At 47.0% G+C, this 24247-nt stretch overlaps 1 protein-coding gene across 2 annotated transcripts in view; it reads right to left on the bottom strand.

Annotated features, from left to right (window-relative positions):
* igf1ra (insulin-like growth factor 1a receptor) overlaps window positions 1-24247 on the bottom strand; it is a 74273-nt gene that overhangs the window by 40590 nt on the left and 9436 nt on the right. For both annotated transcript variants that reach the window (XM_048972557.1, XM_048972556.1), the window contains exon 2: window positions 19178-19741. In XM_048972557.1, coding sequence (XP_048828514.1) covers window positions 19178-19741 — 564 coding nt within the window. The remainder of the gene's footprint in view (window positions 1-19177; window positions 19742-24247) is intronic.

Genomic DNA, 24247 nt, shown 5'->3' on the forward strand with positions numbered 1-24247 from the left:
GAGTCCAAGGAGATGCTCTCTGCCGAGACACCCCACCTCCCCCAACAGAACAGGAACTACCAATTATGTGCACCCAGGGGCTGTCTCTCACAACTCCACCCCCCACAAGTTACCCTGCTCTGTGAATTCACAGCCTAATGCAGGTGTCAGAGAGGTGAAGATGGGGGGAGGGTGGCTGGCTGACTGCTTCACTGTTTACTAAAGCGTGGGGTGGGGGTTCCTCAAACTGTGAGAGGGAAGACATTTAGGAAGGCAGGTCATCCAAGGATTCCAAGTGATAATCCTAGCAACACACGCCCCCCACATTCAATAGAGGACTGCAGAGGGGCAGTAAATGCAGGCGTGCCCTAAAAGCCCACAAAGGTAACAGATAACAGAACAAATGTCACCTGTGTCCTCTCGAGGCATGGAGCACATCAGCCGATTTCAGTTCAAAATGGCGTGGTCTGGCATGCTGCGTTAGCCCAGACTCTCACGCAGAGTTAGGAATAGCGCCCCCGATTCGCGCCTCCTCTGCGTTTCTTCTCCCATGTGGTGCACCACACTCACAGTCCCCACCTCCTCTGCCTTAACTCCTGAGGCCTGGACGAGAGCCGAGTGGTTAGCCCGAAAGGCCGGATACTGTGACTGGAGCGATCAGCCGGGCCACGGGAGAGCACCCCCTGGGAGAAAGCCGGCATTGCGGCTAACTCCCACACACAGGCTGCGGTTGGCCTCCAGGCCAGAGGCCATCTCATTCAGCAGTCTGAGGGCTTATAGCAGACTGACAACAGCTTTTTTTTAAGTTAGCGTATAGCTTAGCATGGACCCCCTAAATTAGCATACAGCTAGGAGGCCAGTCCCCCTGAATTAGCATACAGCTAGGAGGCCAGTCCCCCTGAATTAGCATACAGCTAGGAGGCCAGTCCCTTTGAATTATCATATAGCTAGGAGGCCAGGCCCTCTGAGTATCAAATCTTCCTTCTCACACTGGTTACCTGAGTGTGAGGGCGCATGCTTGTGCAGCAACCAGCAGCAAGTCACGTTTAGAGACCCTCCTGTCCAGATATTTATTTTTTCTGGCATCTCCTACTGAGTCATAATGTTCACTCTGCAGATTCCTGAGAGATGTTAAAGACACCACCCCAATTCCACACTCAAAAAGTAGCATTTTAATGCAAGTGAAGCAGACAGACATTCCCACGTTATATTAGTGTCTTGAATCACCAAACCCGGAACTCTACATGGAGCACCCATGACCCTGCTAACTGATGGTACTGTCACACAAACCTCCTTTCACCGTCGAGATACACACACGTGTCAATCAGCTGCTTGGTAATTTCAAGCCAAGTCTTACAAGTGTTTACATTAATAAAATTCATTTATGAATGTTTATTTAGCTCAATATAACCAACATGTTTCATTATAGTTTGACCAAAATGTTTTATTAGATTGTCAATGTATATTCAGCTCGACTTCATGAATTATTAAAACCTATCGGTCATACTATTAAGCTAAATATTAGGGATGCAACGATACCAAAAACTCACCGTCCGATAATATCATGATAAAAAAGTTCACGATACGATAATTATCCCGATATTTAAATTCTTAATTAATAATCAACATGTTTGTTTATATCAAATTTGTTCTTCCTTTTAACATAAAGTGCTTCTGCTTTTGTTCATTAGTGAAATATCCAGCTATGACCTTAAGCATTTCCCAGAACTTAGCAGTAATTGTCCTTTGCAATGAATGACAGAACAATGCATGTAATTATAAAACAAAAACAAGCAGTCAGTAGTTCCTTTATAAAATATGAATTATTACTGCAGCAGCTGGATCGTTTAATCAAAATACAACCTGTAATTCTTACACCACATAAGCTGTAAAAACAAGTTCAGCAAGTTCTCTTTTTACCGAATTCTAAATCCTATGGCAGCATGCTGTTAGCACTTCCCTCAATACGAGGTTTAAGGGCTAGATAGATCGTGACATCACCTCACAATCTGCATACAATCCTCTTTTTTCTTAGAGATAAATTATCGTTTTGTTAATATACTGTAAATGTGTTTTTGTTTCTGTTTGACCAATTTATAAATTATTGTAACAGTAATAGATCAGATTAATGACCTATTGTCATGTGAGTTACACAAGGCCAATAGAGCACAACGAATTCATTAATGTAGTACGTATTTGTTAAGATGGAGCTTATATGAACGAAATAACCATGTGATATTGTGGTTGATATCGCAACAGTCCGACAAGGTATTTTTTATCACGATATTACGTTTTTCATTACATCCCTACTAAATATGATTTTAAAATTGTAATTAATAAAAACACCTGTTTTGAAACATTTGCAAAAGTATTTTATTAATGTAAACACTTGGAAGGGTTGAGTTACGGCACGAATGAAACTTATGATTGCCTCACTGGCCAAGCTGATCTACACATTACAGAGGGAAGGGATCTGGATGGTGGAAGAGATTTCACACGACAGTACCAAGACAAAAGTGAGTGACCCTGTGTCTGTCTGGTGGGGCTGTGTGGAATACAGAGACACTCCCCAGTCTAGACTTAAACTGGTTTAGGTAAGCCCAGCAAGTCACCTGACCAGAGCCAAACAGCCCAGCGAGTCATCTGACCCTCACCAAGCACAGTTAATGGGCTTATGTAAGCCCAGTGAGTAACCTGAGCCTCAAACATAGTTAATGGATTTAGGGAAGCCCAGCAAGTCACCTGACCGGAACCAAAAGAGCCTGGCGAGTCACCTGACCCTCATCAAGGACAGTTAAGGTTCAGGTAAGCCCAGCACACCAAACCAAAACCACAGAGCTTCACAAGTGCCGAGGTGCTAAACATAGCAGGCAAAAATCATACAGAAGCAGAAGAGCAGATGGTGGTTTTGTAGAACCGAGCTATTTCCAGATCTTCCTTTTTGGTAAGAAACCTCAGCCGTGCTACACAAGCAACAACAAGACGAGTCTCACGAAAGTTCAGGTAAAACCCGCTGGCTAGGGGTGGGCAATATCGCAAAAATATCAGCCATTAAAAATATATATATATATATATATTAAAAAATATATATTCATGTTGGTTTTTAAGACCATTTTCAAGTTACTGAACAGTACAACTAAAATAATTCAACAATTGTGACAATTGTAATTAAATAATTGTAAACATCTCCATAAGATAATAAAACTTAAAATAAAAAAACAGCACACTGAGGTAGTCACAAAGAGTCTGCCATGCTGCCATCTGACTTGCAAACATTACCGTAGTAGATTGTGGAAAGTACTATTGTTTGTGCCGAGTCGGTAAAATCCAAACAAGATCCATATTACCGATGTAGAATTCTATTAAAGGACCAACTCCTCCATGTCTTCCATGCCGCTACAATGCCAAAAAGGGAATGTGTTGCATGTTGAGCATTGCATGCTGGGACGAGGGCATGAAAGGAAGAGGAAGGAAATTAAGAAATTCAGGGCAATACCTACTGCTTGCCATTACCGGTTTATTGGTGCGTCAAAATGGATTTGGCTGACAAAACAGCTTTAGATGCATGTATGAGCCAAAGAACTGCAACTGTTAGAATGTGCACTGAAGCAACGCTAAGGATCTCTCCACAAAGGCAAAGGCAGATCGTGGAGACATTTTAATCGTTCATGATCTAGCATCACTGAATCGCTATCAGTAGCGACAGGTGGGATCTTAGGGCTCCGTCCCATGGGCCGCCAGCTTGGCCCAAACAGAGCCTTGTCATTCCTGCACCGGCCAGCGTGGGGCTCCTCCCCTACTCAGCCCAAAGGGTGCCGTGCTTATACAAGTGAAGTGGCCAAACTAGGTGTTGGTGGGGGGGGGGGGATTGGGACACTCCTCTTAGCCACAGGTGCCGCCTCAACGCATCTGCGGCTGCTTCCTGGCCTCCCGCAGAAAGTGCTCGCCTCTCAGGGGAGGAGGGAGGAAACCCATCGTCACAGAGCCAGCGGTGCAGACACGCGCGCACAAGTGCACATACAATCAAGCACTTGTGCTCAAGATGGCATGACACTCTCAACGGCCCAAGGAATAATGGGCGAGGAAGTAGTTAAAGGAAACGAAACAAAGCCCCCCCTCGCCCCTGCCCCGGGTCCTCTCCCTCAAACAGCCGCCCAGCCCCAAACAATCCGCAGCCATTGTCTGCTGCCATCACTTATCTCATGGACAGATGCAGGAATCCTGGGAATGTCTCTGGAGGACCCACCGACGGCCGTGGACAATGTCGTCCTGTGACCTGCGGCTGAACTCTTGCCGCTGGCCAGCCACTGGCATCCGGGGCAGCGAGAGTCGGACGCATGCTGTGAGTTCCCACTCAGGCTGCAGACAATGTGACGATTGGGGAACGAGGATAAACCTCACTGGACAGCTGGGAGATGCTTCCAATTCCATCGCAGCATAGACAACCTTGAAGGAAACTGAGCGAGCGAATGATCGAGGTCTGCGCTGGCCGGGCTGCTGAAGATACAGTCAGGCCTCACGGTAATCCAGACCCAGATCAGGAAGTACACCCAGGAAGAATCGGAACAGCACTGGAGTGCGGCCTACCCAATGTGCAAGCTGTGCACCACACTCACCAGTAATAGCCTCTCTGCAGAAATGATCTGAAGCGGAAAAACCCAAACTAGGTCAGCACCCGGCTGTTGAACGACCAAAGGAGCAAGCAGGACGCCAGGCAGGGTGGCGGCCTGAGGGCGGAAAGGAGGGTGGGGCCAAACAGAGGGTGTGGCCAAACTAGGTGGCAAGCAGGACAGTGGATGGGATGGAGGGAGGGGGGGGGGGGGGCAGAGAGCAGAATGGAGGGTGCGGCCAAACAAAGGTTGGGGCGGCCAGCAGGACAGAGGGTGGTGTGAGGTGGGAGAGGGAACGGGGCGGAGAGAGGATGGAGCGGGGCAGAGGGTGGGGCCGTGGGTGGGGAGCCTCGGTGGGAAAACACGCAGTTCCCTCATTTCTGCCAAGCTGACTGATGGAAGGGGTCTGAGCCCCTCCTCACCCAGTAATGACTGGCCACACAGCCTCCATCTCACCAAAAAAAGGTCACGATGGAGCAAAAAACAAGAAAAACAACTAAGATAAACTCCAAACTGGTGTGATGGCTGTAAGCGAGCAGCGTAGCAGGCAGGGTCAGTAATGCTGGGCTGCTGCAGTACAGAAGAGTCAGGAAGGGGTGAGAGCAGCATAAAAAAGGAGAACGTACCTGCAATATATCACACTGCTATAGAAGGCCCCAGATCCAAGAGGGCCACTGGGGGGAAATTCTATAATTCTGAACCACCCAGATTTCCTGAGGAATAAAGGGTTTGCTTTGGAGTGATATTAAGCGACCCCCCCCCCCCCCCCCCCCCCCACAACCTGCAGTGTTAAAATAACCCGAACACCCCATTATGTAATCAGCGCAGGATTAGCATGTCACCGATTAGAGCAGCAGGCTGAATCCAGCACCATGAGTGTACACACACACACACACACACACACACACACACACACACACACACACACACACACACACACACACACACACACACACACACACACACAGCGGGAATTCAGACGCACAAAAATGCACAGGCAGCTGTGCCTTTCGGAAGATGATAATTATTTAATATCAAAAGTTCAGCCGGGGGAAAAAAAAAAAAAAAAACTTAACGATTCCAAAGAAAAGCACACACACATTATGAGGAGCGGCTGAAGGTTTATTAAAAGTTATTAACTTTTTGTAGTTATTAAAATGGCCCCACTAGCTATAATTACGCACACTAATTAGCCTCAGAATAACAGGCGGCTGCTCAAGTCCCTGCAGGGATCACCGGGGTCATGCTATACTACACCTTTCCCCAAAGAATCAAATGCGAATCCCGCATACCTCTGAGGGACTGCAGGCCCAGACGGACATGAGGCAAAGCGGCTTACAGGGTGCCAAAGAAACCCACCAGAGGGTGGGGGGCAGCGGCTGGGAGTCACACTTAAAGGGGGCTCCAAAGGGCAGCTGACACGCCACCGTTATGAGCTCCAGCTCCTAGCTGGGCACCCCACTGACAACGCAAACTAAATATTCACAAACTATATTTATAGTAAAGGTTTTGGTGCAGTTCCTGTTGGAATGTGCACTGACCAATAAAATCTCCTGTTTATTTCACTGCTGGTTTGGGATTGGCTGAGACTTGGATAAATACACTTACTGGAAGAGAGCTAATGCTTTATAGTCTACTGATGTACCTTTATAGCCAAAGAATAAAATGTGCAAACTGAAAAGGCCAATTAGATTAACGATCAGCGCTGAATGGCAGGCCGTGCAAAGCCGAAAATGAAACCGATCATGTAAAAAAGTTCATCTACACTACATTACCCAGAATTACACAGACGAGGCATCTACACATGCATTGAGAAATGAATAAGATCCATTTCTTCGCTCGTGCCTCACAACCCAAATGCCCAACTCTGCCAAGCCAACAGCAGACCGCCTAACATGCACCACACTCTGCTGCTCTGTGGGCACAAGCTCACAGGTCACATGACACAATGTCCACCAGCATTCGCCAGGGCCAACCTCACACCTGTGATGCCCTTCAACATCACACAGCTCACAGACGGTGGGGAATTCCATCACCACAGCAAGCGGAGGCACGTTCCCTCATGCAGAAACCAAAACGAACACCAAACCACACCCGCCCCATCGCACATTCAGGACACATCGGCCTGTGGCTTTTATTCAGTGCGGCGGTGGCTGCCGTCACCACGGCGACCCCACTCGCCTCCCAGCGGGCGCCGGGCCTCCCAGAGGCGCTGGAAGCCCGGCAATTAAAGCAAACTCACTGGTTCCCAGCCATGGTTTAGAAGGGCTTTAATAAGCTGGAAACTATTTGTGAAATGACTGATAGTCCAGCGCGTGAGGAGCCCAGCCAGAACAAAGGCCCGCATTGTGTGAGAGCGGCCTTCTCTCGTGCCCATGGCTGCTGATAAATCAAATCCGCTACCCAGATTGAGGAGCCCAAAGCCATGGAAGCAAGCTGCCCCCCCTCGCGGTGTCTATAAGCACCAGAGATGCGGCGAAGGGATAACAAGAGAGAGAGATAGCAGGAGCCAGCCGGCCTCGGGAAAGGCCTGGCGCACACCTGCACACCCCACCACGCGTCTGACATTGGTGTTATGGAGAGCGCGCCTCAGTGCAGGCTGCTGGTGAAGACGCCTGCGTGGTACAGCCAGAAGAGGACCGGAAGAGTCGCTGGGCGCCATTCTTCACATTCTCCGGAACGTTCTGGCAGAGGCCGAGCTGACGCAACTACCTTGGTGCACGTCCTGGGCTCTACTTTTCTTACAGGCGCTCAGAGGGACGATCTCTCAGGCTGACACACTCTCTCAGGACAAAAAAAGGGAAAAAATCTGTACCTTTGCTTCTTACTGGAACTGTACCCTTGTAACTGTACCTTTTAAGTAGGGAGGGGCCGATCCACATTTTTTTCAGATCCGATCCGATTCCGATACACAACTGCCGATACCAATACAAGAGCTCTTTTTACTTTGTGATACTTTATATATAATTTTTTTAAGCTAGTAAAAACAGATGGAAAAAAACATATGATAAAAAAAATATTTAGACTACTACTACTACTTGGTTGTACGTCGTTTTAAGCATTTTTGAGGCATTTGCAGTTCAATAAGAATATCTTCAAAGCAAGTAAACACAAGTGGCGAACGCTTAAAATTTTAACACATTTTTTTTCCCATTGGCGTCAGCTCAGTTACACTTTGTTGCGATGGCAGCCCCTCTTGTATCACAAGCTGCAGCGAGTTCGCAAAACAGTCCAAGTTAGCGACTCCCAAATCATCCACCGCTTTTTTTAGTCTCGCGCAGTTGCATGCGCTTTGTTAAGTGGGACTGTCCATTAAACACTGCTCCCATCTCTCAAAACTTTATTTTACAAAGAATCGCCATGCTACTGGTTTCTGTTAAAAAGCGTACAACACTCCCAAATCGTCACGTCTTATCTTACGCTCCTCGTACTGCGAAGCGTATGCGCATGACGTCACAGCAAGCGGGAGTCACTGTGCTCACACCCACTGAGTAACAAAAAAGACTGAGACAGAGTGTTAGCGTTTGATTTGAATGCCGCAAAAAAACACGTGTAAAATGGGAAAGAGCTTTCATGTGATTGATTGTACAAATAGATCTAACACAAAATAGGAGCTATCTTTTTAGAGATTGCCAAAAAATAAATAGGTAAGTATAGGACATGGATCCGTCATGCATGGCTGATACCCGATCCGAATATCGGATCGGTGCACCTCTACTTTTAAGGCACAGAAATGGAGTCTAAGGAACATTCTAAAGGTACAGACAGCATTAATGTACCATCAATTGTACAGAAATGTCAAATACCTGTGAAAGCAGTTCTGGGGGTCAGGGGGGAACAAACAAACTCTTAATTTGGGTGCTGGAGTGCAGAAGGGCACAAAGAAATGGTGGAAGGGGGAAAGGATGCATTTCAGCATCGGCATGGGAGAAACAATGAAGACAAAATGGTTAAAGGGGCTTGAAGAAGCTGGCAGGGAATGGACGAGTGTCGACAGAATGCATGCAGGACAGGTCACCACTCCCTGTGGTACAGTGCCCTGAGGACAGGTCTGTATGCACACCATTATCAGAGCGGGGGCCACAGTCCCACAAGGTCCAGCCGCGAGAGTGAAAGATGTCCCCCTTCTACGGGGGACAGGAAGATAACCACAGCTCAAAGTCCAAGCCACAGGACTGACCAAAAGCAAACCAGAGAGGTGCCCAGCCTGGTCCCCAGTGGCACGGTGATGCTGAGCGTCAGACTACACTCTCACCTGCCTGAGAGTCTGCATGACCATTGGCTGGTTACTTCCTACATCCTGAGCTATTTCCGTCCCAACTTATTAATCCAGTTATCCTGCCAAACTAAATCTTTCACAAAAATCAACCATCTCAACTATGTGGTTCTACACATTTACTGTAACCTCAAAAAGGAATCTGGCACCTGAAGACACTGCAGTAACATCCCACTGAGGAGGTGTCGATATTTATCTGGCTCTTCGTTCACAGTCAACAGTGGCCCTTTAACACAAAACCTGAACGGTCTGAAACTAGCATTTTAAACACCAAGTTAGTGAGCTCCCTACCCCTGTAAATGGTTACCTTTTTTACCTTAATTACAGATTAACACACATTTTGTGCCCCACATGACTTACTTAGAACAGTTTTAAATAAGCAATGTGTGTCACCGAATCAAGTGTGATTCATTTTAGAGAAACAACTAAACACAGTAATAATAAGTAAAATCCATACTATTTATTGCAGTTTTGCACTGATAAACAACAGATTTTTGTCTAATACTACCAATACTGATGCTCTGTAATACCTCAGAGCTGTGCCAGATGAGCGGTCACAATCGCTCGTCCTCCACTATGAAAAATAACTGTTTGTCCAATGCAATCATCTCCATTATTTAAGTAGGTACAGTACTGTGTAAAAGTCTTAGGCAGTCACAGGAAATATTTAAAATTATTAATCTGGATAGTAAGTGCACTGTTGCTCTTACACACAATTTAACATTAGAATGTATGCAAATTAACAGTAACACAATACAGACTAACAGGAATCTCTTCTGTTCTCCAAACACTTACTTATGTCTTCTTGGGTGGCATCATCCAATTCCACGTATCAGCCATTCCGTGCATTTGTAAAATTTCACCAACAGCTCATTTAATTATAATTGATGAGGAATTGGTTCACCAAACATGGTGCGATAGTGGTCGAGTCAACAACAACAACATGGGTGTGTTGGACGGATGCTGCAAATATTGCAGGTGACTAAGAGAGGTTTTCAAATGGCCAAGCTGACACACTTTTAGATATAATACCATAATTCTACAACATCAAGAATTAAACATCATTTTCTTTGACTGCCTAAGACAGTGGTTCTCAAACTCAGTCCTCGGGACCCACTGCCCTGCTTGTTTTCCTGCTATCCCTGCCCCATACACAAGTCCCAGCTGTCTTTCAGCTTCTGATTACCTGGATCAGGTGTGTTCAGTCAATCAGCAGTGTGTAGGGCAGGGAGAGCTGGAAAACAAGCAGGGCAGTGGGGCCCGAGGACCGAGTTTGAGAACCACTGGTCTAAGACCTTTCCACAGTACTGTATGTATTTAGCTGTGGTGCTGAATACTGACTAAAGTCTAAATATCGGCTGGAAATAATCAGTTGGCCCAATGCTGATATCCTGATTTTTGATATTGTGATAGGTGTCAACTAATTATATCATGCATCTCTATATTTCTGATTTTGAGAACTTGATACCGTAATGGAATGCACACCTACAGTTGTGTGTTTGTTAGTCACCACTTCACGTCTGTTATGAGTGGGATTGCAGTCCCACTGACTGGCTGACTCGCAGTCACGCAGGAATTCCCTCTCTGTAGCTGCACATTGCTGGGTCTACTGTTGCATATTGAACTGGAAGTTAATAGTCAAAATGCTATGTGAGAATTTGCAAAGGCTGATGCATAGTAAGAACCAGTAGTCTGCCAGGGCAGGACACGCACAGTCCAATCATCTCCTTGGCGGGACACAGCAAGAACCAATAGTCTGTCAGGGTGGATGAAGTGAGAACCAATCATGCAGACTTCAAGAGTTTGATAAATAAAACCAGCTGCTGTTTCCCACACAATGTTAATTTTTCTCCTGTCAGGATCAGGAAGGAAGCAACAGCAAAGATGGGAGAAGAAAGATTTCAAAACATCTACACTCGCCTTTATTACACATACATAAAAAAAAACAATCAAAGAGTTTAAATGGCTTTAGGAAACACACCCCCCCAATCCCATGAGAGTGAACCCCCCCCCCCCCCCCACCACCACCACAGACACGTAGGCCACGTACGAACTAAGGTCCACGGTGTTGCACACCCTAACTGCCATTCTCCTGGCTGGGTGGTCAGATTATTGGACAGGGGGGTATATAATGCAGCCCGTGTGCTGGCGTGGACCACGGAAAAACAAACCCATTAAGTTAACTTCAGGCACAGGGGGGGGTGAGCAAAGGGGGTATGGGGGCGAGCCGTGGGCAAGGCTCAGAAGGAACATGCTCAGAGAACATGGGTCAAACACTCTGGAAACGTGGCACAAATGCTTGGAGAAGGGAACACGGGGAACATGTTCAGGGGATACAGCACAAAAGCTCAGGGAACATGACATGAATGCTCAGAGAACACAGCACAAACGCTCAGGGGACACAGCAGGAAGACTCAGGGAACATGCCAGGAACGTTCGGGGAACTCACTCAGAGAACATGGCTCAAATGCTCTAGGAACACGGCATGAATGCACGGGGAACATGTTGAGGGAATACACCATGGATATGACAATGACACAGAAGTGAGCCTGCAGGCTTTCTCAGAAAGCACTGAGTGGCAGGCAGAGGGTGGCTCACACGAGATGGCAGGCCCTCACAGGGTATGAGTGTCAGACATGCAAAATGCCCGATATTTAACCTTCGGGTCACCATTAAGGATCTCAGAATTACAGGCTAAGTGCACAGCTCCGTGGAGCAGACTAGGATGCTGGTGTCTGTCAAAATGTGTGGCCACCCCCAACCCGGGGCTTTCAGCGGCCAGTACAGTGTGTGCTCCGCTAACCTATATTTATCCCACCCTGAGAGCTCCCCCGGCAGACCCCTCCGCAATCCCAGAATAATCTCAGCCCTTACTACAGCAGCAGCGTGACTGCAAAGCAGGAAAGTGCGGTCTTCAATTACATAATGTAGATGCCGCGCACTCTTACAGGCTTAGGGCCCGCCCCCACTGGCATGCAAGCACACAAGCCCCGCCCCCAACTCATGCACACCTGCTCATGTGACAGCAGACTATGTAAGTATGCCGTTAAGACAGACAGCATTTCACATTTACCTAGAGCACAGAAATCTGACAGAGGTGCTCCGGACCTGCAGGGTGCAGCAGTCAGTTGGTATGGGCACTCACCAGCTGTGTTCAGGTCTGTCTACACTTACTGGAGTGCATGAGCCCAGACATGGCCTAATACCGTCCCACCAAAGGGTTAAACACGAGTTGGTTCAGTTGCAAAGCCAGACCATGAGATGTTCCTTTGTAACTTTACGATGGCCTATCATCTCGCCAACACACACAAGCTTCACTGCTGCCAGGCCAGGCGGGAACAGACAGCCATGCAGCTTTGCTACAACTCTGTCCATCACCGGAGAGGCCAATAAAAAGCCCCAAGCGTTTCACACAAGTGCCTCCCACGCTATTTCAGAAAACAACAACAAAAGGAGTCTCAATTTGACAGCCTTTTTCGGGTAGAACTCTGACAAGCCACAGCTGTCGCAGACCGAGGACGTCCCTCAAAACTTTAAGAAACGTTTTATTCTGGTCTTTACCACATAAACAGTAACAAACCCTCAAACAGATGCAGAGAACAATTTCATTTATGTCTGAGGCCAAACAGGGACAGGTTGTTCATTTTTGAAGCCCCTTTTCATTCTCAGTTACTAAAAAAGTGATCATAACAATCACCTTCAATAAATCCGCTGACTCCTCGACTGAGAAAAAATACTAGATAAAATCCAAGAAAAGACTGTGCGTGAGTCACTGACACGATGAAGAGGAGGAGGAGAGCATCGCAGAGAGAGCCCCCATGGGCCCGTGCTGTGCTGGGCTCCGATCCCGCATTATCCGGCTGGCGCCGCCAGCCGCGGGGGTGGGCCCCACCAGCGGTGGGGGGAGCGGAGGCTTCAGGGACACGTGTCCGTCACTGCGGCTGGCAGCGCCAACAGGGAGGGGGCGAGGCGGCGGCTGTTTTTATGAATGAGCGCGGGGGGATGAGGGGTGTGAATGGGAGTAGAGACCATGGCACTATCCAGAGGGCGGCAATGCGGGGCACAGAGATGCAGCAGGGTGGGCAAGGGGTGTCGTTTGGCTTTGGGGGGGCTGTATGAAAGGCTTACTCTATGTGCAGAATGCTGGGGCGAATGCGCGCAGCGCGCGCATGCGTGTGTGTGTGTGTGTGTGTGTGTGTGTGTGTGTGTGTGTGTGTGTGTGTGTGTGTGTGTGTGAGTGTGTGAGAGTACATGTGCGCGCGTATGTATGCATGTATGTGTGTGTTTTTGTAATTTGGTCTCCACAATGCAATAAATCCTGCTACTCTGACCTCGTGGGACAATTTTTCAGTCCTCAACAAGGGAAACACAGTTTTATAAAAAAATCTGTGACTGCAATCCAAAACTAAAAATGCCAAGAGTCTTGTATTTTGTTTGGTTACTCTTGGTTAAAGCTAAAGCTGGGTGGGGGTTAAGGTAGATAAGACTTTATTGATCCCACACTGGGGAAATTTACTTGTTGCAACAGCCAGTAAATACAAAGCAACAGAAAAGAAACAGACCCAAAAAATACTGTAACAAATACAATAAATAATAAAATTAGTGCACACAATTGCACAGACCCCAAAATACACATAAATATACACATACATACAGATTGTATGTGTATATTTGATGTAAATATAGTTGTATGCCTAAGCAGCGGATATCATTGGTTATATATTTTTGGGATTAGGGTTTTGCCCATGAAATGAATGGCAAGTCCCCATAAAGATACTGATACCTAATCTGTGTGTGTGTGTGTGGTGTGTGTGTGTGTGTGTGTGTGTGTGTGTGTGTGTGTGTGTGTGTGTGTGTGTGTGTGTGTGTCGCCCATCACATAAGGCTGCCTGCACTCACAGACGCATTTCGCTCGGTTATGTCCGCCAGTCGGGGCCAGCTGGATACGTTCATTGCCGATTACGACAGCGAGGTCCCACACACAGCCCAGAATCAGCAGCTGGACCCCACCCTCATGGGCCGCGACGAGACGGGACTCCAGGAGGATTAAATGCCACTCAGGCCGACTGCGTGATGAATGATAAAGGGCTGGCTGATGGGGGACCGCGCCACAGTACGGGGCTCCACTGTACGGCGTCGTATCTCTGTACTGATGCTTACAACCGGTAAGTGCCAATAAGGACACCGGCATAAACACCTCCCCGGACCGGCTGTAAATCACGGGCACAAACTGAGCGTGCTCCTCGCTATTGGGCGCCGCTCCAGGCCAAAGCAATCGCCTTTCAGAGTGCACAGCTCTATATTAACCTAATATGGGCTTACACTCGTCTCTGAGGACTGAGGACCCCCCACCCCCCCAAAAACCGTTTGGGCCCACCACAGTGTCAGCAAACAGTCCCCTTCAAAACTCAGGCACTGGAACACAGAGCCTGGCGCTCCCGTTGCTCCCTCACCTGCAAACCCCCCCCCCCCCCCCACACACACACACACTCGTACCAGGAGAAAATGGCCCCGTAGGTCCTTGCCGGCCGCCACAGGGCTTCGTTGCCCCTTTGATCGCCTCTGTACAGCGGTGACTAAGAAGGCTGGAATGCCAGCCTAATTATACGGCCAGTCAAAGGGACGGCCATTCCCTCAGCGAGTTGGCGAGCCCCACCCGGAGCTCCGACCTGTCCCGGAGCACGTACACACACTCAGACACAGTGGGAACGTGGGCCCATCGTCACCCCCACCCACACCCCCACCTTCACCTCCAAGATTTACAAGAGAACAGCACAGATTCACGATTAAGTCACAGCTATATAAAAGGAGCAGATTTTTCACAAAACCTCTGGAAACGTTCAATTAGTTCTGATATGGTTTTTGTCATCTGTCAGCAATTACAGCATGAACATATCCTTCTTTGGACGGCATCGGCAGGAACCTGCGAGCAGAGCTGAAGCCTTGGAACATGACAGAGCAAACCGGTCCCTCAGGTATGGGTATCACAACTTCCGGTGTCGGCAACAGGGGCACAGACTGGTGAGCATGAAACACAGACAAGACCTGTGGGTGTCAGTAAGGGCCAAGAGCCACTGGGGGGTGTATCAGTTAAGGTACAGCCAGTGCTGCAGTGATCTAGGTGCAGTGCAGAAACTCCAACACAGCCTGATGTGTTTTATTGGTTTGCTCAGACCATCCATATAGAAGCATAAAGAGGTGCGAGATGACATGCAAGAGAGACGCAGACGGTCAGCCCTGGGGGGAATTCAGCCCCTAAGCCTCACAAACGCATATGCAGGGCCACACTGTGTACCCAAGGGGCAGGGGGCCACTTAAAAATGATGGGGACGCACGGGCAGTGAGAACTAGAGACTGGCGGGGTAACTATAGAGAGGTAGCACAAGGCCTTGGGCCACACTGATGGGAAGCTATCACATACACCCTCAAAGAAACATCTGTGCTCCAGATGTTTGCCCTACAGAGCGAGACGGCTGCCTGCCGCAACACCATCCCACAGACTAATCCCGGTGGGATGCGGAGGCCAAAGCAGAGGTGGCCCGCAATCTGGACTGCACACTGCCCCGCCTGCTGGAGGCGCCAGGGACCAAAAGCGCAAGGTCCCCCCAACCAGGGGTAATGGATGTTGCTGAAGCAGCCTGTTGGGGGCTCTGAATGCTCCACTACCTATTGATAGCCCCATGGAGACCCATATCTATAAAAAGTTAATTTTAATTAACTAACAGCAGAAGGTCTCAGCAGCAAACAAAGCAAGTTAGACTGAAGTAAAGTTTCCAGATGTGGCCCCCCACTGTCAATTTAAGCACATCTTTTTGTTTAACATAAATATATTATCCATCCATGCATCCATTCACCCACCTACTTATCCTGATCGGAGTCAGTGGGAAGGATCGTAACCTAATGGGCTGGACGTCAGTTCAAATAAATAACAAAAAAATTACAGTAAATTAAATTAATGAAGTCAGAACATTAGAGCACTGTATTTGGTTAGGACTGCACGATATGTAGTTTCCATATCATCATAACTTCTACATACACAATAATCACTTCGTAGGATAGGTAAGGTCAAGTAAGAAATTAAATCAGACATGCTAAAATTTTTCTGTTGCTTGACACAAACTCGCACGGTTCTCGTATTCCACGACTGATCTACAAGAGAAGTCTGTCTGATATAATTTACTCTGATTTAAGGGTTTTTGGATACACAGAGTCTGTTGGTAGAGAGTGACATGCAGACTCTGAATACACAGCGAATCACCAATCAGAAATATGGCTGGGCAACCTGTGATATTAACATCACATTTCTACTATTATCGTTACTTTTTAAATTAGGAGATCAGGGATCACTACTGACACAACACAGCACACAGTGCACAACAAGGAAATTGTTGCATTTCAGCTATATATGACATCGTGACATAGCAGGGGGCAGCTAATTCAGCGCCTGGGGAGCAGCGCTTGGGGGCGGTACCTTGCTAGTCAGGGATTCGAACCAGCAATGTTTCAATTACACCACTGTCCCTTTTTCCTCAGTTTTCAGTTGAGCTTTCTCCGGAGTGTGGTGCGCCGGTGATTTTTTCCCACCGACAGATTTTTGCTTTTCTCACTATTTTTTAGGGCGTTATCTCACGATGGGGTGCTTGTTATGTTCTATGTAAATGCTTGATTGGGTTATTTCATTGTCCATTTAAAATTTCTTAAAAAAAAAATATTGATGTCGCATGTTCTGCGCAAGCAATTTTCAATCGGCTGGGTTTAAATCAGGCTTTTTCATACCTTCGTACTACCTGGACATTGTACCACACTATGTTTCAATGCAGCTCCTGTATTTTAAAGTCTTGGTGATAAGATTTGCTGGGGTGGGGGGGGATTGCTTCCCTAAAGCATTTTTACTCTGTCATAGGAAACTAAACTTGGAAAGCCTTGCAATTTTAATGATATTCATTTTCTAGATTATCTAGTTTTTGTTAAAAAGTCAGTGTAAAGTTTACCTCAGCTGGTTTTGTATAAGCTCTGTATGCCTCCTCCAAGACCACCATAATCATTTTCATTCCTCCTGTTCAAATCGCTCAGATGGGTTTGTGAGAAATTTATTAACTCAATTTTTTGCTTTACGAAAATGGCAATATTTATCACAAAAAAATATATATACATCACTTTGCAATATCTGAAATATTTCAGTACCATGTAGCCCTTGTTTCCGCTGCCCACACAAGCAGGCAGCGCATGTGAGGCTCTCTAGCGCGTCTCCGCGCCCCCCAGGTTCGCTGGCAGCGCATGTGAGGCTCTCTAGCGCGTCTCCGTGCCCCCCAGGCTCGCTGGCAGCAGAGGCCAGTGGAGGTGGACCTAGCGGCCTCCCAGTTTTCTGCCTGCCTTGTATATTTGCTTGATCCAATTACCTAAAGGCCTCCAGTGCCAAACAGTGACTTCTGCCTTCCAAAAAAACCATGCCTTCTGATATTACCATTGACGTCTCTTTACCAGTATAGCCCCGCCTACAGAATACCTTAGGGTGTGGCCTAACAGTTAAGCTATACTAGCAGGTTAACAGTGACAATGAACAGGCAGTGCTTCATTGATCCAACTTCCTTTATTATTGACTATTATTATGGCATGTGACCAAAATAAATTCTGCTTATAAAATGTAACTAGCTTTTATAATGAAGCAGTTACAAAGTAAATACTCAAAGCCTTCTAGAATGTCGGCATGTCCGTAATTTCAATACACAAAAGGACGGCAGCCCACACAACCCACGAACAAAGAGTAGATGTACTGTTGAATCAGGAGAAGTATACAGAATCCAGGTCGCTATCAAGAACCCAGGTCCCTGAGGAATCCACAGATCCACCTTCCAGCTGCAGCATCCCAACATGGTTGTGGTGGCCTGGCACCAATCCCAAGCAGCATAAAGGAACAGGCTGGGGTACACCTGGAACTCATGGGGTGGTGGGCCACTGTAGGGCATTAGCTCATCTCACACTCTCAGATGCCGATTAGTTAAAAAAAACAAAACAAAACAAGAGAATCCATAGAAAAGCCACTGGGAGACACTGGGAGAACATGCATGCTCCACACACACACACACACACACAGTTAAGGTAAAGCCAGTGCTGCAGTTATCTAGGAGGGAAGGATTCCACAGCCCAAGGAAAGGGTATCAATAACGAAAACAAGTGATTTATGTTTTCACTGAGTCAGAAGACAGAAAAACTGGAAACACGGCACAGATACACAGAACCTGTTCTCCGACAGACACCCATTTACCTACTCGACCCCAAAACCCTGCAGTCTGGAGGAGTTGCCCTTGCCGGGATCTCGTTAAAGGCAGGAAAGGCAAACATGGTAAAACAGCTAAATTACTGGAGCGACGATACGCCCATCCTGAGAGAAAGCAAACAAAAACAAATCTCACCTCCTGCAGAGTGCCAACAGACCGAAATAAATATTGTCAGAGGAGCTGGCCCAACCTGCCCACTACTCAAGTCCTGTGAGCCATTCGAGAGTAAAGCTGACAGAGGCAGATTGAGGACAAGGGAGGCAGGGCAAAGCTGGGAAAGGCAGGGCAAGTATGGCCCTACAAGCAGAAGGGGCCAGGATAAAGCTGAGAGAGGCGGGGCAAAATATGGGTCCATAAAGACAAGCGGGAGGAGCAATACAAGGAGAGGCAGGGCAAAATATGGGCCTATAAAGACAAGGGGAGAGACAATGGATGGAGGGGAAGAGCAATGGATGGAGGGGCGGGGCAAAATATCGGTCATAAAGGACAAGGGGAGGGGCAATGATGGAGAGGTCAGGCAAAATATGGGCCCTATAAGGGTAAGGGGGAGGAGCAAGGCAGGGAGGGGCAACATATGGGTCTATAAGGACAAGGGGAAGGGCAGTGATGGAGAGGCAGGACAAAATATGGACCTATAAAAGACACGGGGAGGGGCAATGAATGGAGAGGCGGAGCAAAATATGGGCCATAAGGACAAGGGGAGGGGCAATGGATGGAGAGGCGGAGCAAAATATGGGCCATAAGGACAAGGGGAGGGGCAATGGATGGAGAGGCGGAGCAAAATACAGGCCATAAGGACAAGGGGAGGAGCAATGGATGGAGAGGCGGAGCAAAATACAGGCCATAAGGACAAGGGGAGGAGCAATGGATGGAGAGGCGGAGCAAAATATGGACCCACAAGGACAAGAAAGCTGTGGCAAAGTGGAGAGAGGTGGGGCAGGTATGGAACTAAATAGGCAAGGGCTGGTGGGGGAAACTAAAGAAAAAGAGGTGAGGACCAGAGAGGCAGGGCAAAGCTAAAAGACAAGGCCTACCTTTCTGGCAGTGGTTGGAGGTCCAGCAGCGGTAATTGTAGTTCTCATTGAAGCTGGTCTTGATGCACTGAGGGTTGTCCTCCATGATGCCGGGGCAGACATTCCCACACTCCTTGGACTGCTTGTTCCCAGCGATGAAGTTGTTGAACTCTGCATCCATGATGAGGGACCAGTCCACCGAGTCGAGGTAGCAGAGCTCTGGGTTCTTCTCGATGCGGATGGCTCCTCTCGTGATGTTCCTCAGACTGTACAGGCCGATGTCCTTCAGGCTGGTCATCTCGAAGACCACCAGGGCGTAGTTGTAGAAGAGGTTACGGCCGCGGATGACGGCCAGGTTGGGGAAGAGCGTGCTCAGGCTGTCCAGGCCCGAGACGCGGAAGAGCAGCAGGTAGTCGGTCACCATGGTGAGCTTGGGGAAGCTGAGGGTGCTGAAGACCTCCTGGTTGGCGTTGCTGCCCTTGTCACCGATGAGCAGGATCTGCAGGTAACCCTCCACCACTGTGCAGTTCTCCAGGCGTTTGAACTCACTGATGTCATTCCTGATGTCGATACTTGGACCACAGGCTGGGGAAAAGAGGGGGGTGGGAGGTCAGGGTGAGACTGGAGAAAGTGTATGCAGGCTAACATATGACTCAGCCGAAGAGCATCTCGGACAACCACCAACAAAACACCAGAACCCCTCACTATCTTGGCGTTATTTATAGTCTCCCTATAACAGCCGCTGTCTACAGAGCAGGACGTTAAATAATAGTATTAAATAAGAAGCCAGGAAATATGACTTTCATCAAACAGACCTTCAGCTCCCAAGGAGACTGACTTCCACTTAGTGATTTTTTTTCCTTCATCCCACAAAAGCTCATTGTCTCTCTTGTTTTCATTGTTCCCCCTCCCCCCCATTACCACTTTGTGAACCAGTGTTTCAAGTGGCAACTGAGTCTGTGGACAGCAGGCACAATAATATGAAGTCATAGAGAGAGACTGCACTCCACATGCAAATTTAAATGCAAACGAAAAGCGTCCATGAGCAAGCAGGCAAGTGACTTGCTGCTTATTTAAGGTGAACCCTGGGGGGCTTAAAAAATAGGGGTGGACGATATGGCAAAAATATTACGATTTTTTACAGTTAAATCACGGTTTTGATTTTATCACAGTATTTATACTGATTTGAATTATATAGATTTTATTACTATTACAGGTTACTGAACAGTACAACCAAAGTATTTTCCTTTGTAAAAATATAGTCCTAAAGAACAAAACAAAATTTTGGCCAAAGAACATTTCTGAAGTGATTTTAATAAGTTTGTGCGATTTTGCCAACAAGTTTATTTAAGCTAAATAAATACTTAGCTACTTAATATCACTTAATACTTAGTTACAAAATATCAACAAGAACAAAACGCTGTGGACCTGTTCCCTGCAGACTCTGCAAATAACGACTGTTTGTTCCTTATCGTTTGGGTAGAAGCCAAACCACTTCCATATCACCGATATAGAGCTTTTTTTAGGGACCAACTCATCCATTAAATTCTCACTTTCAGTGCACAACCTGACACAGGAGTCATGATTTACTCACAAAAATTATTTAATCTTTTAATTGTGCCCTTCAGCACAGCAAAGCAACAGAGCATGCAACACCTCTGCTATCAACATCTGGAGGTGGGGGAACTATTCAAACATACCAAGAAAGAGAGAAAAATCCACAGACGAAGGGTGAGCATCTAGTGGGAGCGACCCAGGGGCAGCGTGACCTCAGGCTGGGATTCTGGAAATACCAGGATTCGAAATGAACCCCATGGCCCCCCATCTTAAAGCTATAAAACTACAATTGAACAGCCCGGGGGGGGGGGGGGGGGGGGTTAATGCCACCCTTTGACTGAAGGCACGTTAGGCAACAATCAAGCCAACTACGCGGTTGCCATGTCACACCTGGCAGCAGAGGGCGCCCTTCCACATAAAGCAGTGGTGGGGACGCTTCTGCAGTGAGCCCAGTGTGACAGGTAATGGTGACACCTCCAGGCATCCCACTGCCTGTCCCCAAACACATTAAAAAGATCAGCGCATGCCGTCCAAGCAGGACTTGCCGCACTACGAGGCAAGCAGACATTCTCATTCGCCAACCGCCTGCAGAGAGTATCTACAGGTTAGGTACCCTCAATCCTGTGGCAATAGTTCAGGCATTATGGGGCAGACCATTACTCTCCAGCTTAAGGTGTAATCACACTTTACGCTGACAGGGACATACCCATTGGCCAACAGCTGCCCATTTTCCGTAGGCTCTACTGCGTAAAACGAGTTATTAATTAAATGTTTGCCTTTGTCTATTGAATGCAAAATGAAGCTAAGGAGAACTGACAGAAAGTAAAAAACAATATGACGTATGAAGCTTCAGCACTTATGAAAATAACAGTGAGCGGCTGTTACATAAAATTAATTCAGATTGGAAAGAGAAAAACACGTGTGAATAATGCCACAAGGATCACCGGCTGGCCCTCATGTCGCCATGGAAATCTCCATGTGGAGAAAAACAAATGCTGGAAGGGGAGAGTACTTCAGCTCGGGTGTAGGGACGCTGCAGCCCCCCCCCCCCCCATGCCAGGCATCTCACGTCGGCCCATGACACCAATAAATCACAGACCACGCTGCGAGACGGCTCTGTTTGGAGACCAGCATGATGAACCACTGCAAGGACTACAACTACCATGAACCGCATAGTCCCTATGGCGGGGGAAGTGCGACACACATAGCGAAAGGCTGTGAAGGCAGGAGAAACATGCAGTTACACACACAGCATCACAAGCATTCACACTTAATGAAATAATGGGTCTGTCAAAGGACTTGATCCAAACCATACATTATATACTGGATAAACTGAAACAGCTCATGTCAACTTACCCACAACAAATCTGAATAACTAGTCTGAGCACAAGGAAAATGCATGTTGAAGTAGTCATGTCTACAAGGCTAAATGTTATACTTAGCAGGGGAGTATGTTTCTATGCTGATGATGATACCTAATATAAATGCATGGGGCACAAACAGCAGATGCAGTCATGGGACGATAAAACATAAAGGCTGATAGCTGATTATGAGAAAGACCTCAGTGTGTATGTTGATGCTTCCATGTCCCACTCTCCCCAGTATGGGGAAGAAATTAAAAAGGCCAATAGGATGTTGGGTTACATCTCTAGGTGTGTGGAGTTTCAGTCAAGGGAGGTGATGCTACGATTATGTAATTCCTTGGTAAGACCCCACCTAGAATATTGTGTGCAGGTTTGGTCACCATACCTTTAAAAGGCCATTGCTGCCTTGGAAAGGGTTCAAAGTAGGGCTACAAGAATGATTCCTGATCTTAGAGGAATGTCTTATGAGGAGAGGTTAGCTGAGATGAATCTGTTCAGCCTTGCGCATAGGAGATTGGGGGGGGTATTATCCAGGTATATAAGATCCTAACAGGTCTCGATGCTGTTCAGCCAAATGGCTACTTTAATATTAGTTTAAATACTAGAGCTGGTGGCCATAGGTGGAAATTAGCGGGAGAACATTTTAAAATGAATTTGAGGAAGCACTTCTTTACACAGCATGTAGTTAGAGTATGGAATAATCTTCTTGCTAGTGTAGTGCAAGCTAAAACCCTGGGTTCCTTTAAAATCAGAGCTAGATAAGATTTTAACAACTCTGAGCTATTAGTCAAGTTCTCCCCAAACGAGCTTGATGGGCTGAATGGCCTCCTCTCATTTGTAAATTTCTTATGTTCTTAAGACGCTAGAGCCGAGCAGTATGACAAAAAAAAAATTACAGCATGGTATTTTTTCTAAGTTATATCAGTTTCACGGTATACAACTGGGTGTTTACCACATTTTACAGGATTTTAGAGGACACATTTTTGTTTTGTTCCCATATTAACCATATTATTTTATTATTAGCCATGGCACCTATCCGCTACCTTAATGATGACAGATGGCTAATGTGTTTGTTGGCTAACTGCTTATAGATAAACGACTAATGTTAAGGTGTGCACCGGCCAAGTTAACATTTTTGATAAGTGTTTAATAGTTTAGTGTTGCTGGAATGCGAGCTTTACTGACTTCGCAAAGTGTCTCATAAAGACTGGGATGTCGGTCTTTAAGATGCTTCGCCAAGTTTGACGTGCTACTTGACTTCGTCACCACAACTTTGTAGCACTGTTTGCATAGAGGCTTACCGACACCCTTAGCCTTTCCATGCTCGTCTGCAAAATACTTAAAACGGCACTTTTGCGCTTTTGTTTTTTTACTAAAGCAGCTTGCATAGGGCCTTCAACAGCAGCATATCCCATGTTCGGCCAACTTGGTATGTGAGCGTTAACCTGCACGAATGCGTTCAGTGGCTATTGAGAAGAGGGGAGGGGCTGCGCGAGTGTGTGCATGCGCGTGCGTGCACGTGTGCCTGCGCTGTAGCGGTGCTGTGTGAAGTGTGGCGAATGAGGCGAAAACCACACCGTTGGTATCAATAATGGTAAAAATGAGTATCTAACCAGATACTAATCGATATAAAAAATGAGTATCTGAGAATCGATTTTTGACAACCCCAGTGTCTCATTATTTTCAACTCCAGCATCAGCTATATCTTCCATTTCTGATATTTCGCGTTACATTTTTAGCGGTGCAACAGTGAAAAAGGTCCCCCCTTAAACAGATTCCAGCTGCGCCATTTTCTGAATGTTGTTTAGGCTATTTAAAACAGTACTGCAGTACAAGAAAAATTCATATCATAATAATCGAAAACTGTTTTCGGTATGAGCCGGTATATAGCCGAACACTACAGGACAGAGAGAAAGAAGTATAAGGAGGAGAAAGGAGAGTATGGAAGACTTGGGTATAGAAAAAGAGTGAGAAGGGTATAGAAAGAGAGTGGAGAGGGCACAAAGAGGAGGGTATGGAAAAGGAGTGAGGAGGATAAAGGACAGGGCCTAGAAAAAGAAAGAGGGTACGGAGAGGAGGGTATGAAAGAGAGAGGAGGGTATAAAAAAAAGAGAGAGACAGGAGGATAAAGAGAAGGGTGCGGAAATAGCGAGCAGTGTAGAAAGACAAA

This window comes from Brienomyrus brachyistius, chromosome 13 (assembly GCF_023856365.1).
Source record: "Brienomyrus brachyistius isolate T26 chromosome 13, BBRACH_0.4, whole genome shotgun sequence".
Classification (NCBI taxonomy): Eukaryota; Metazoa; Chordata; class Actinopteri; order Osteoglossiformes; family Mormyridae; genus Brienomyrus; species Brienomyrus brachyistius.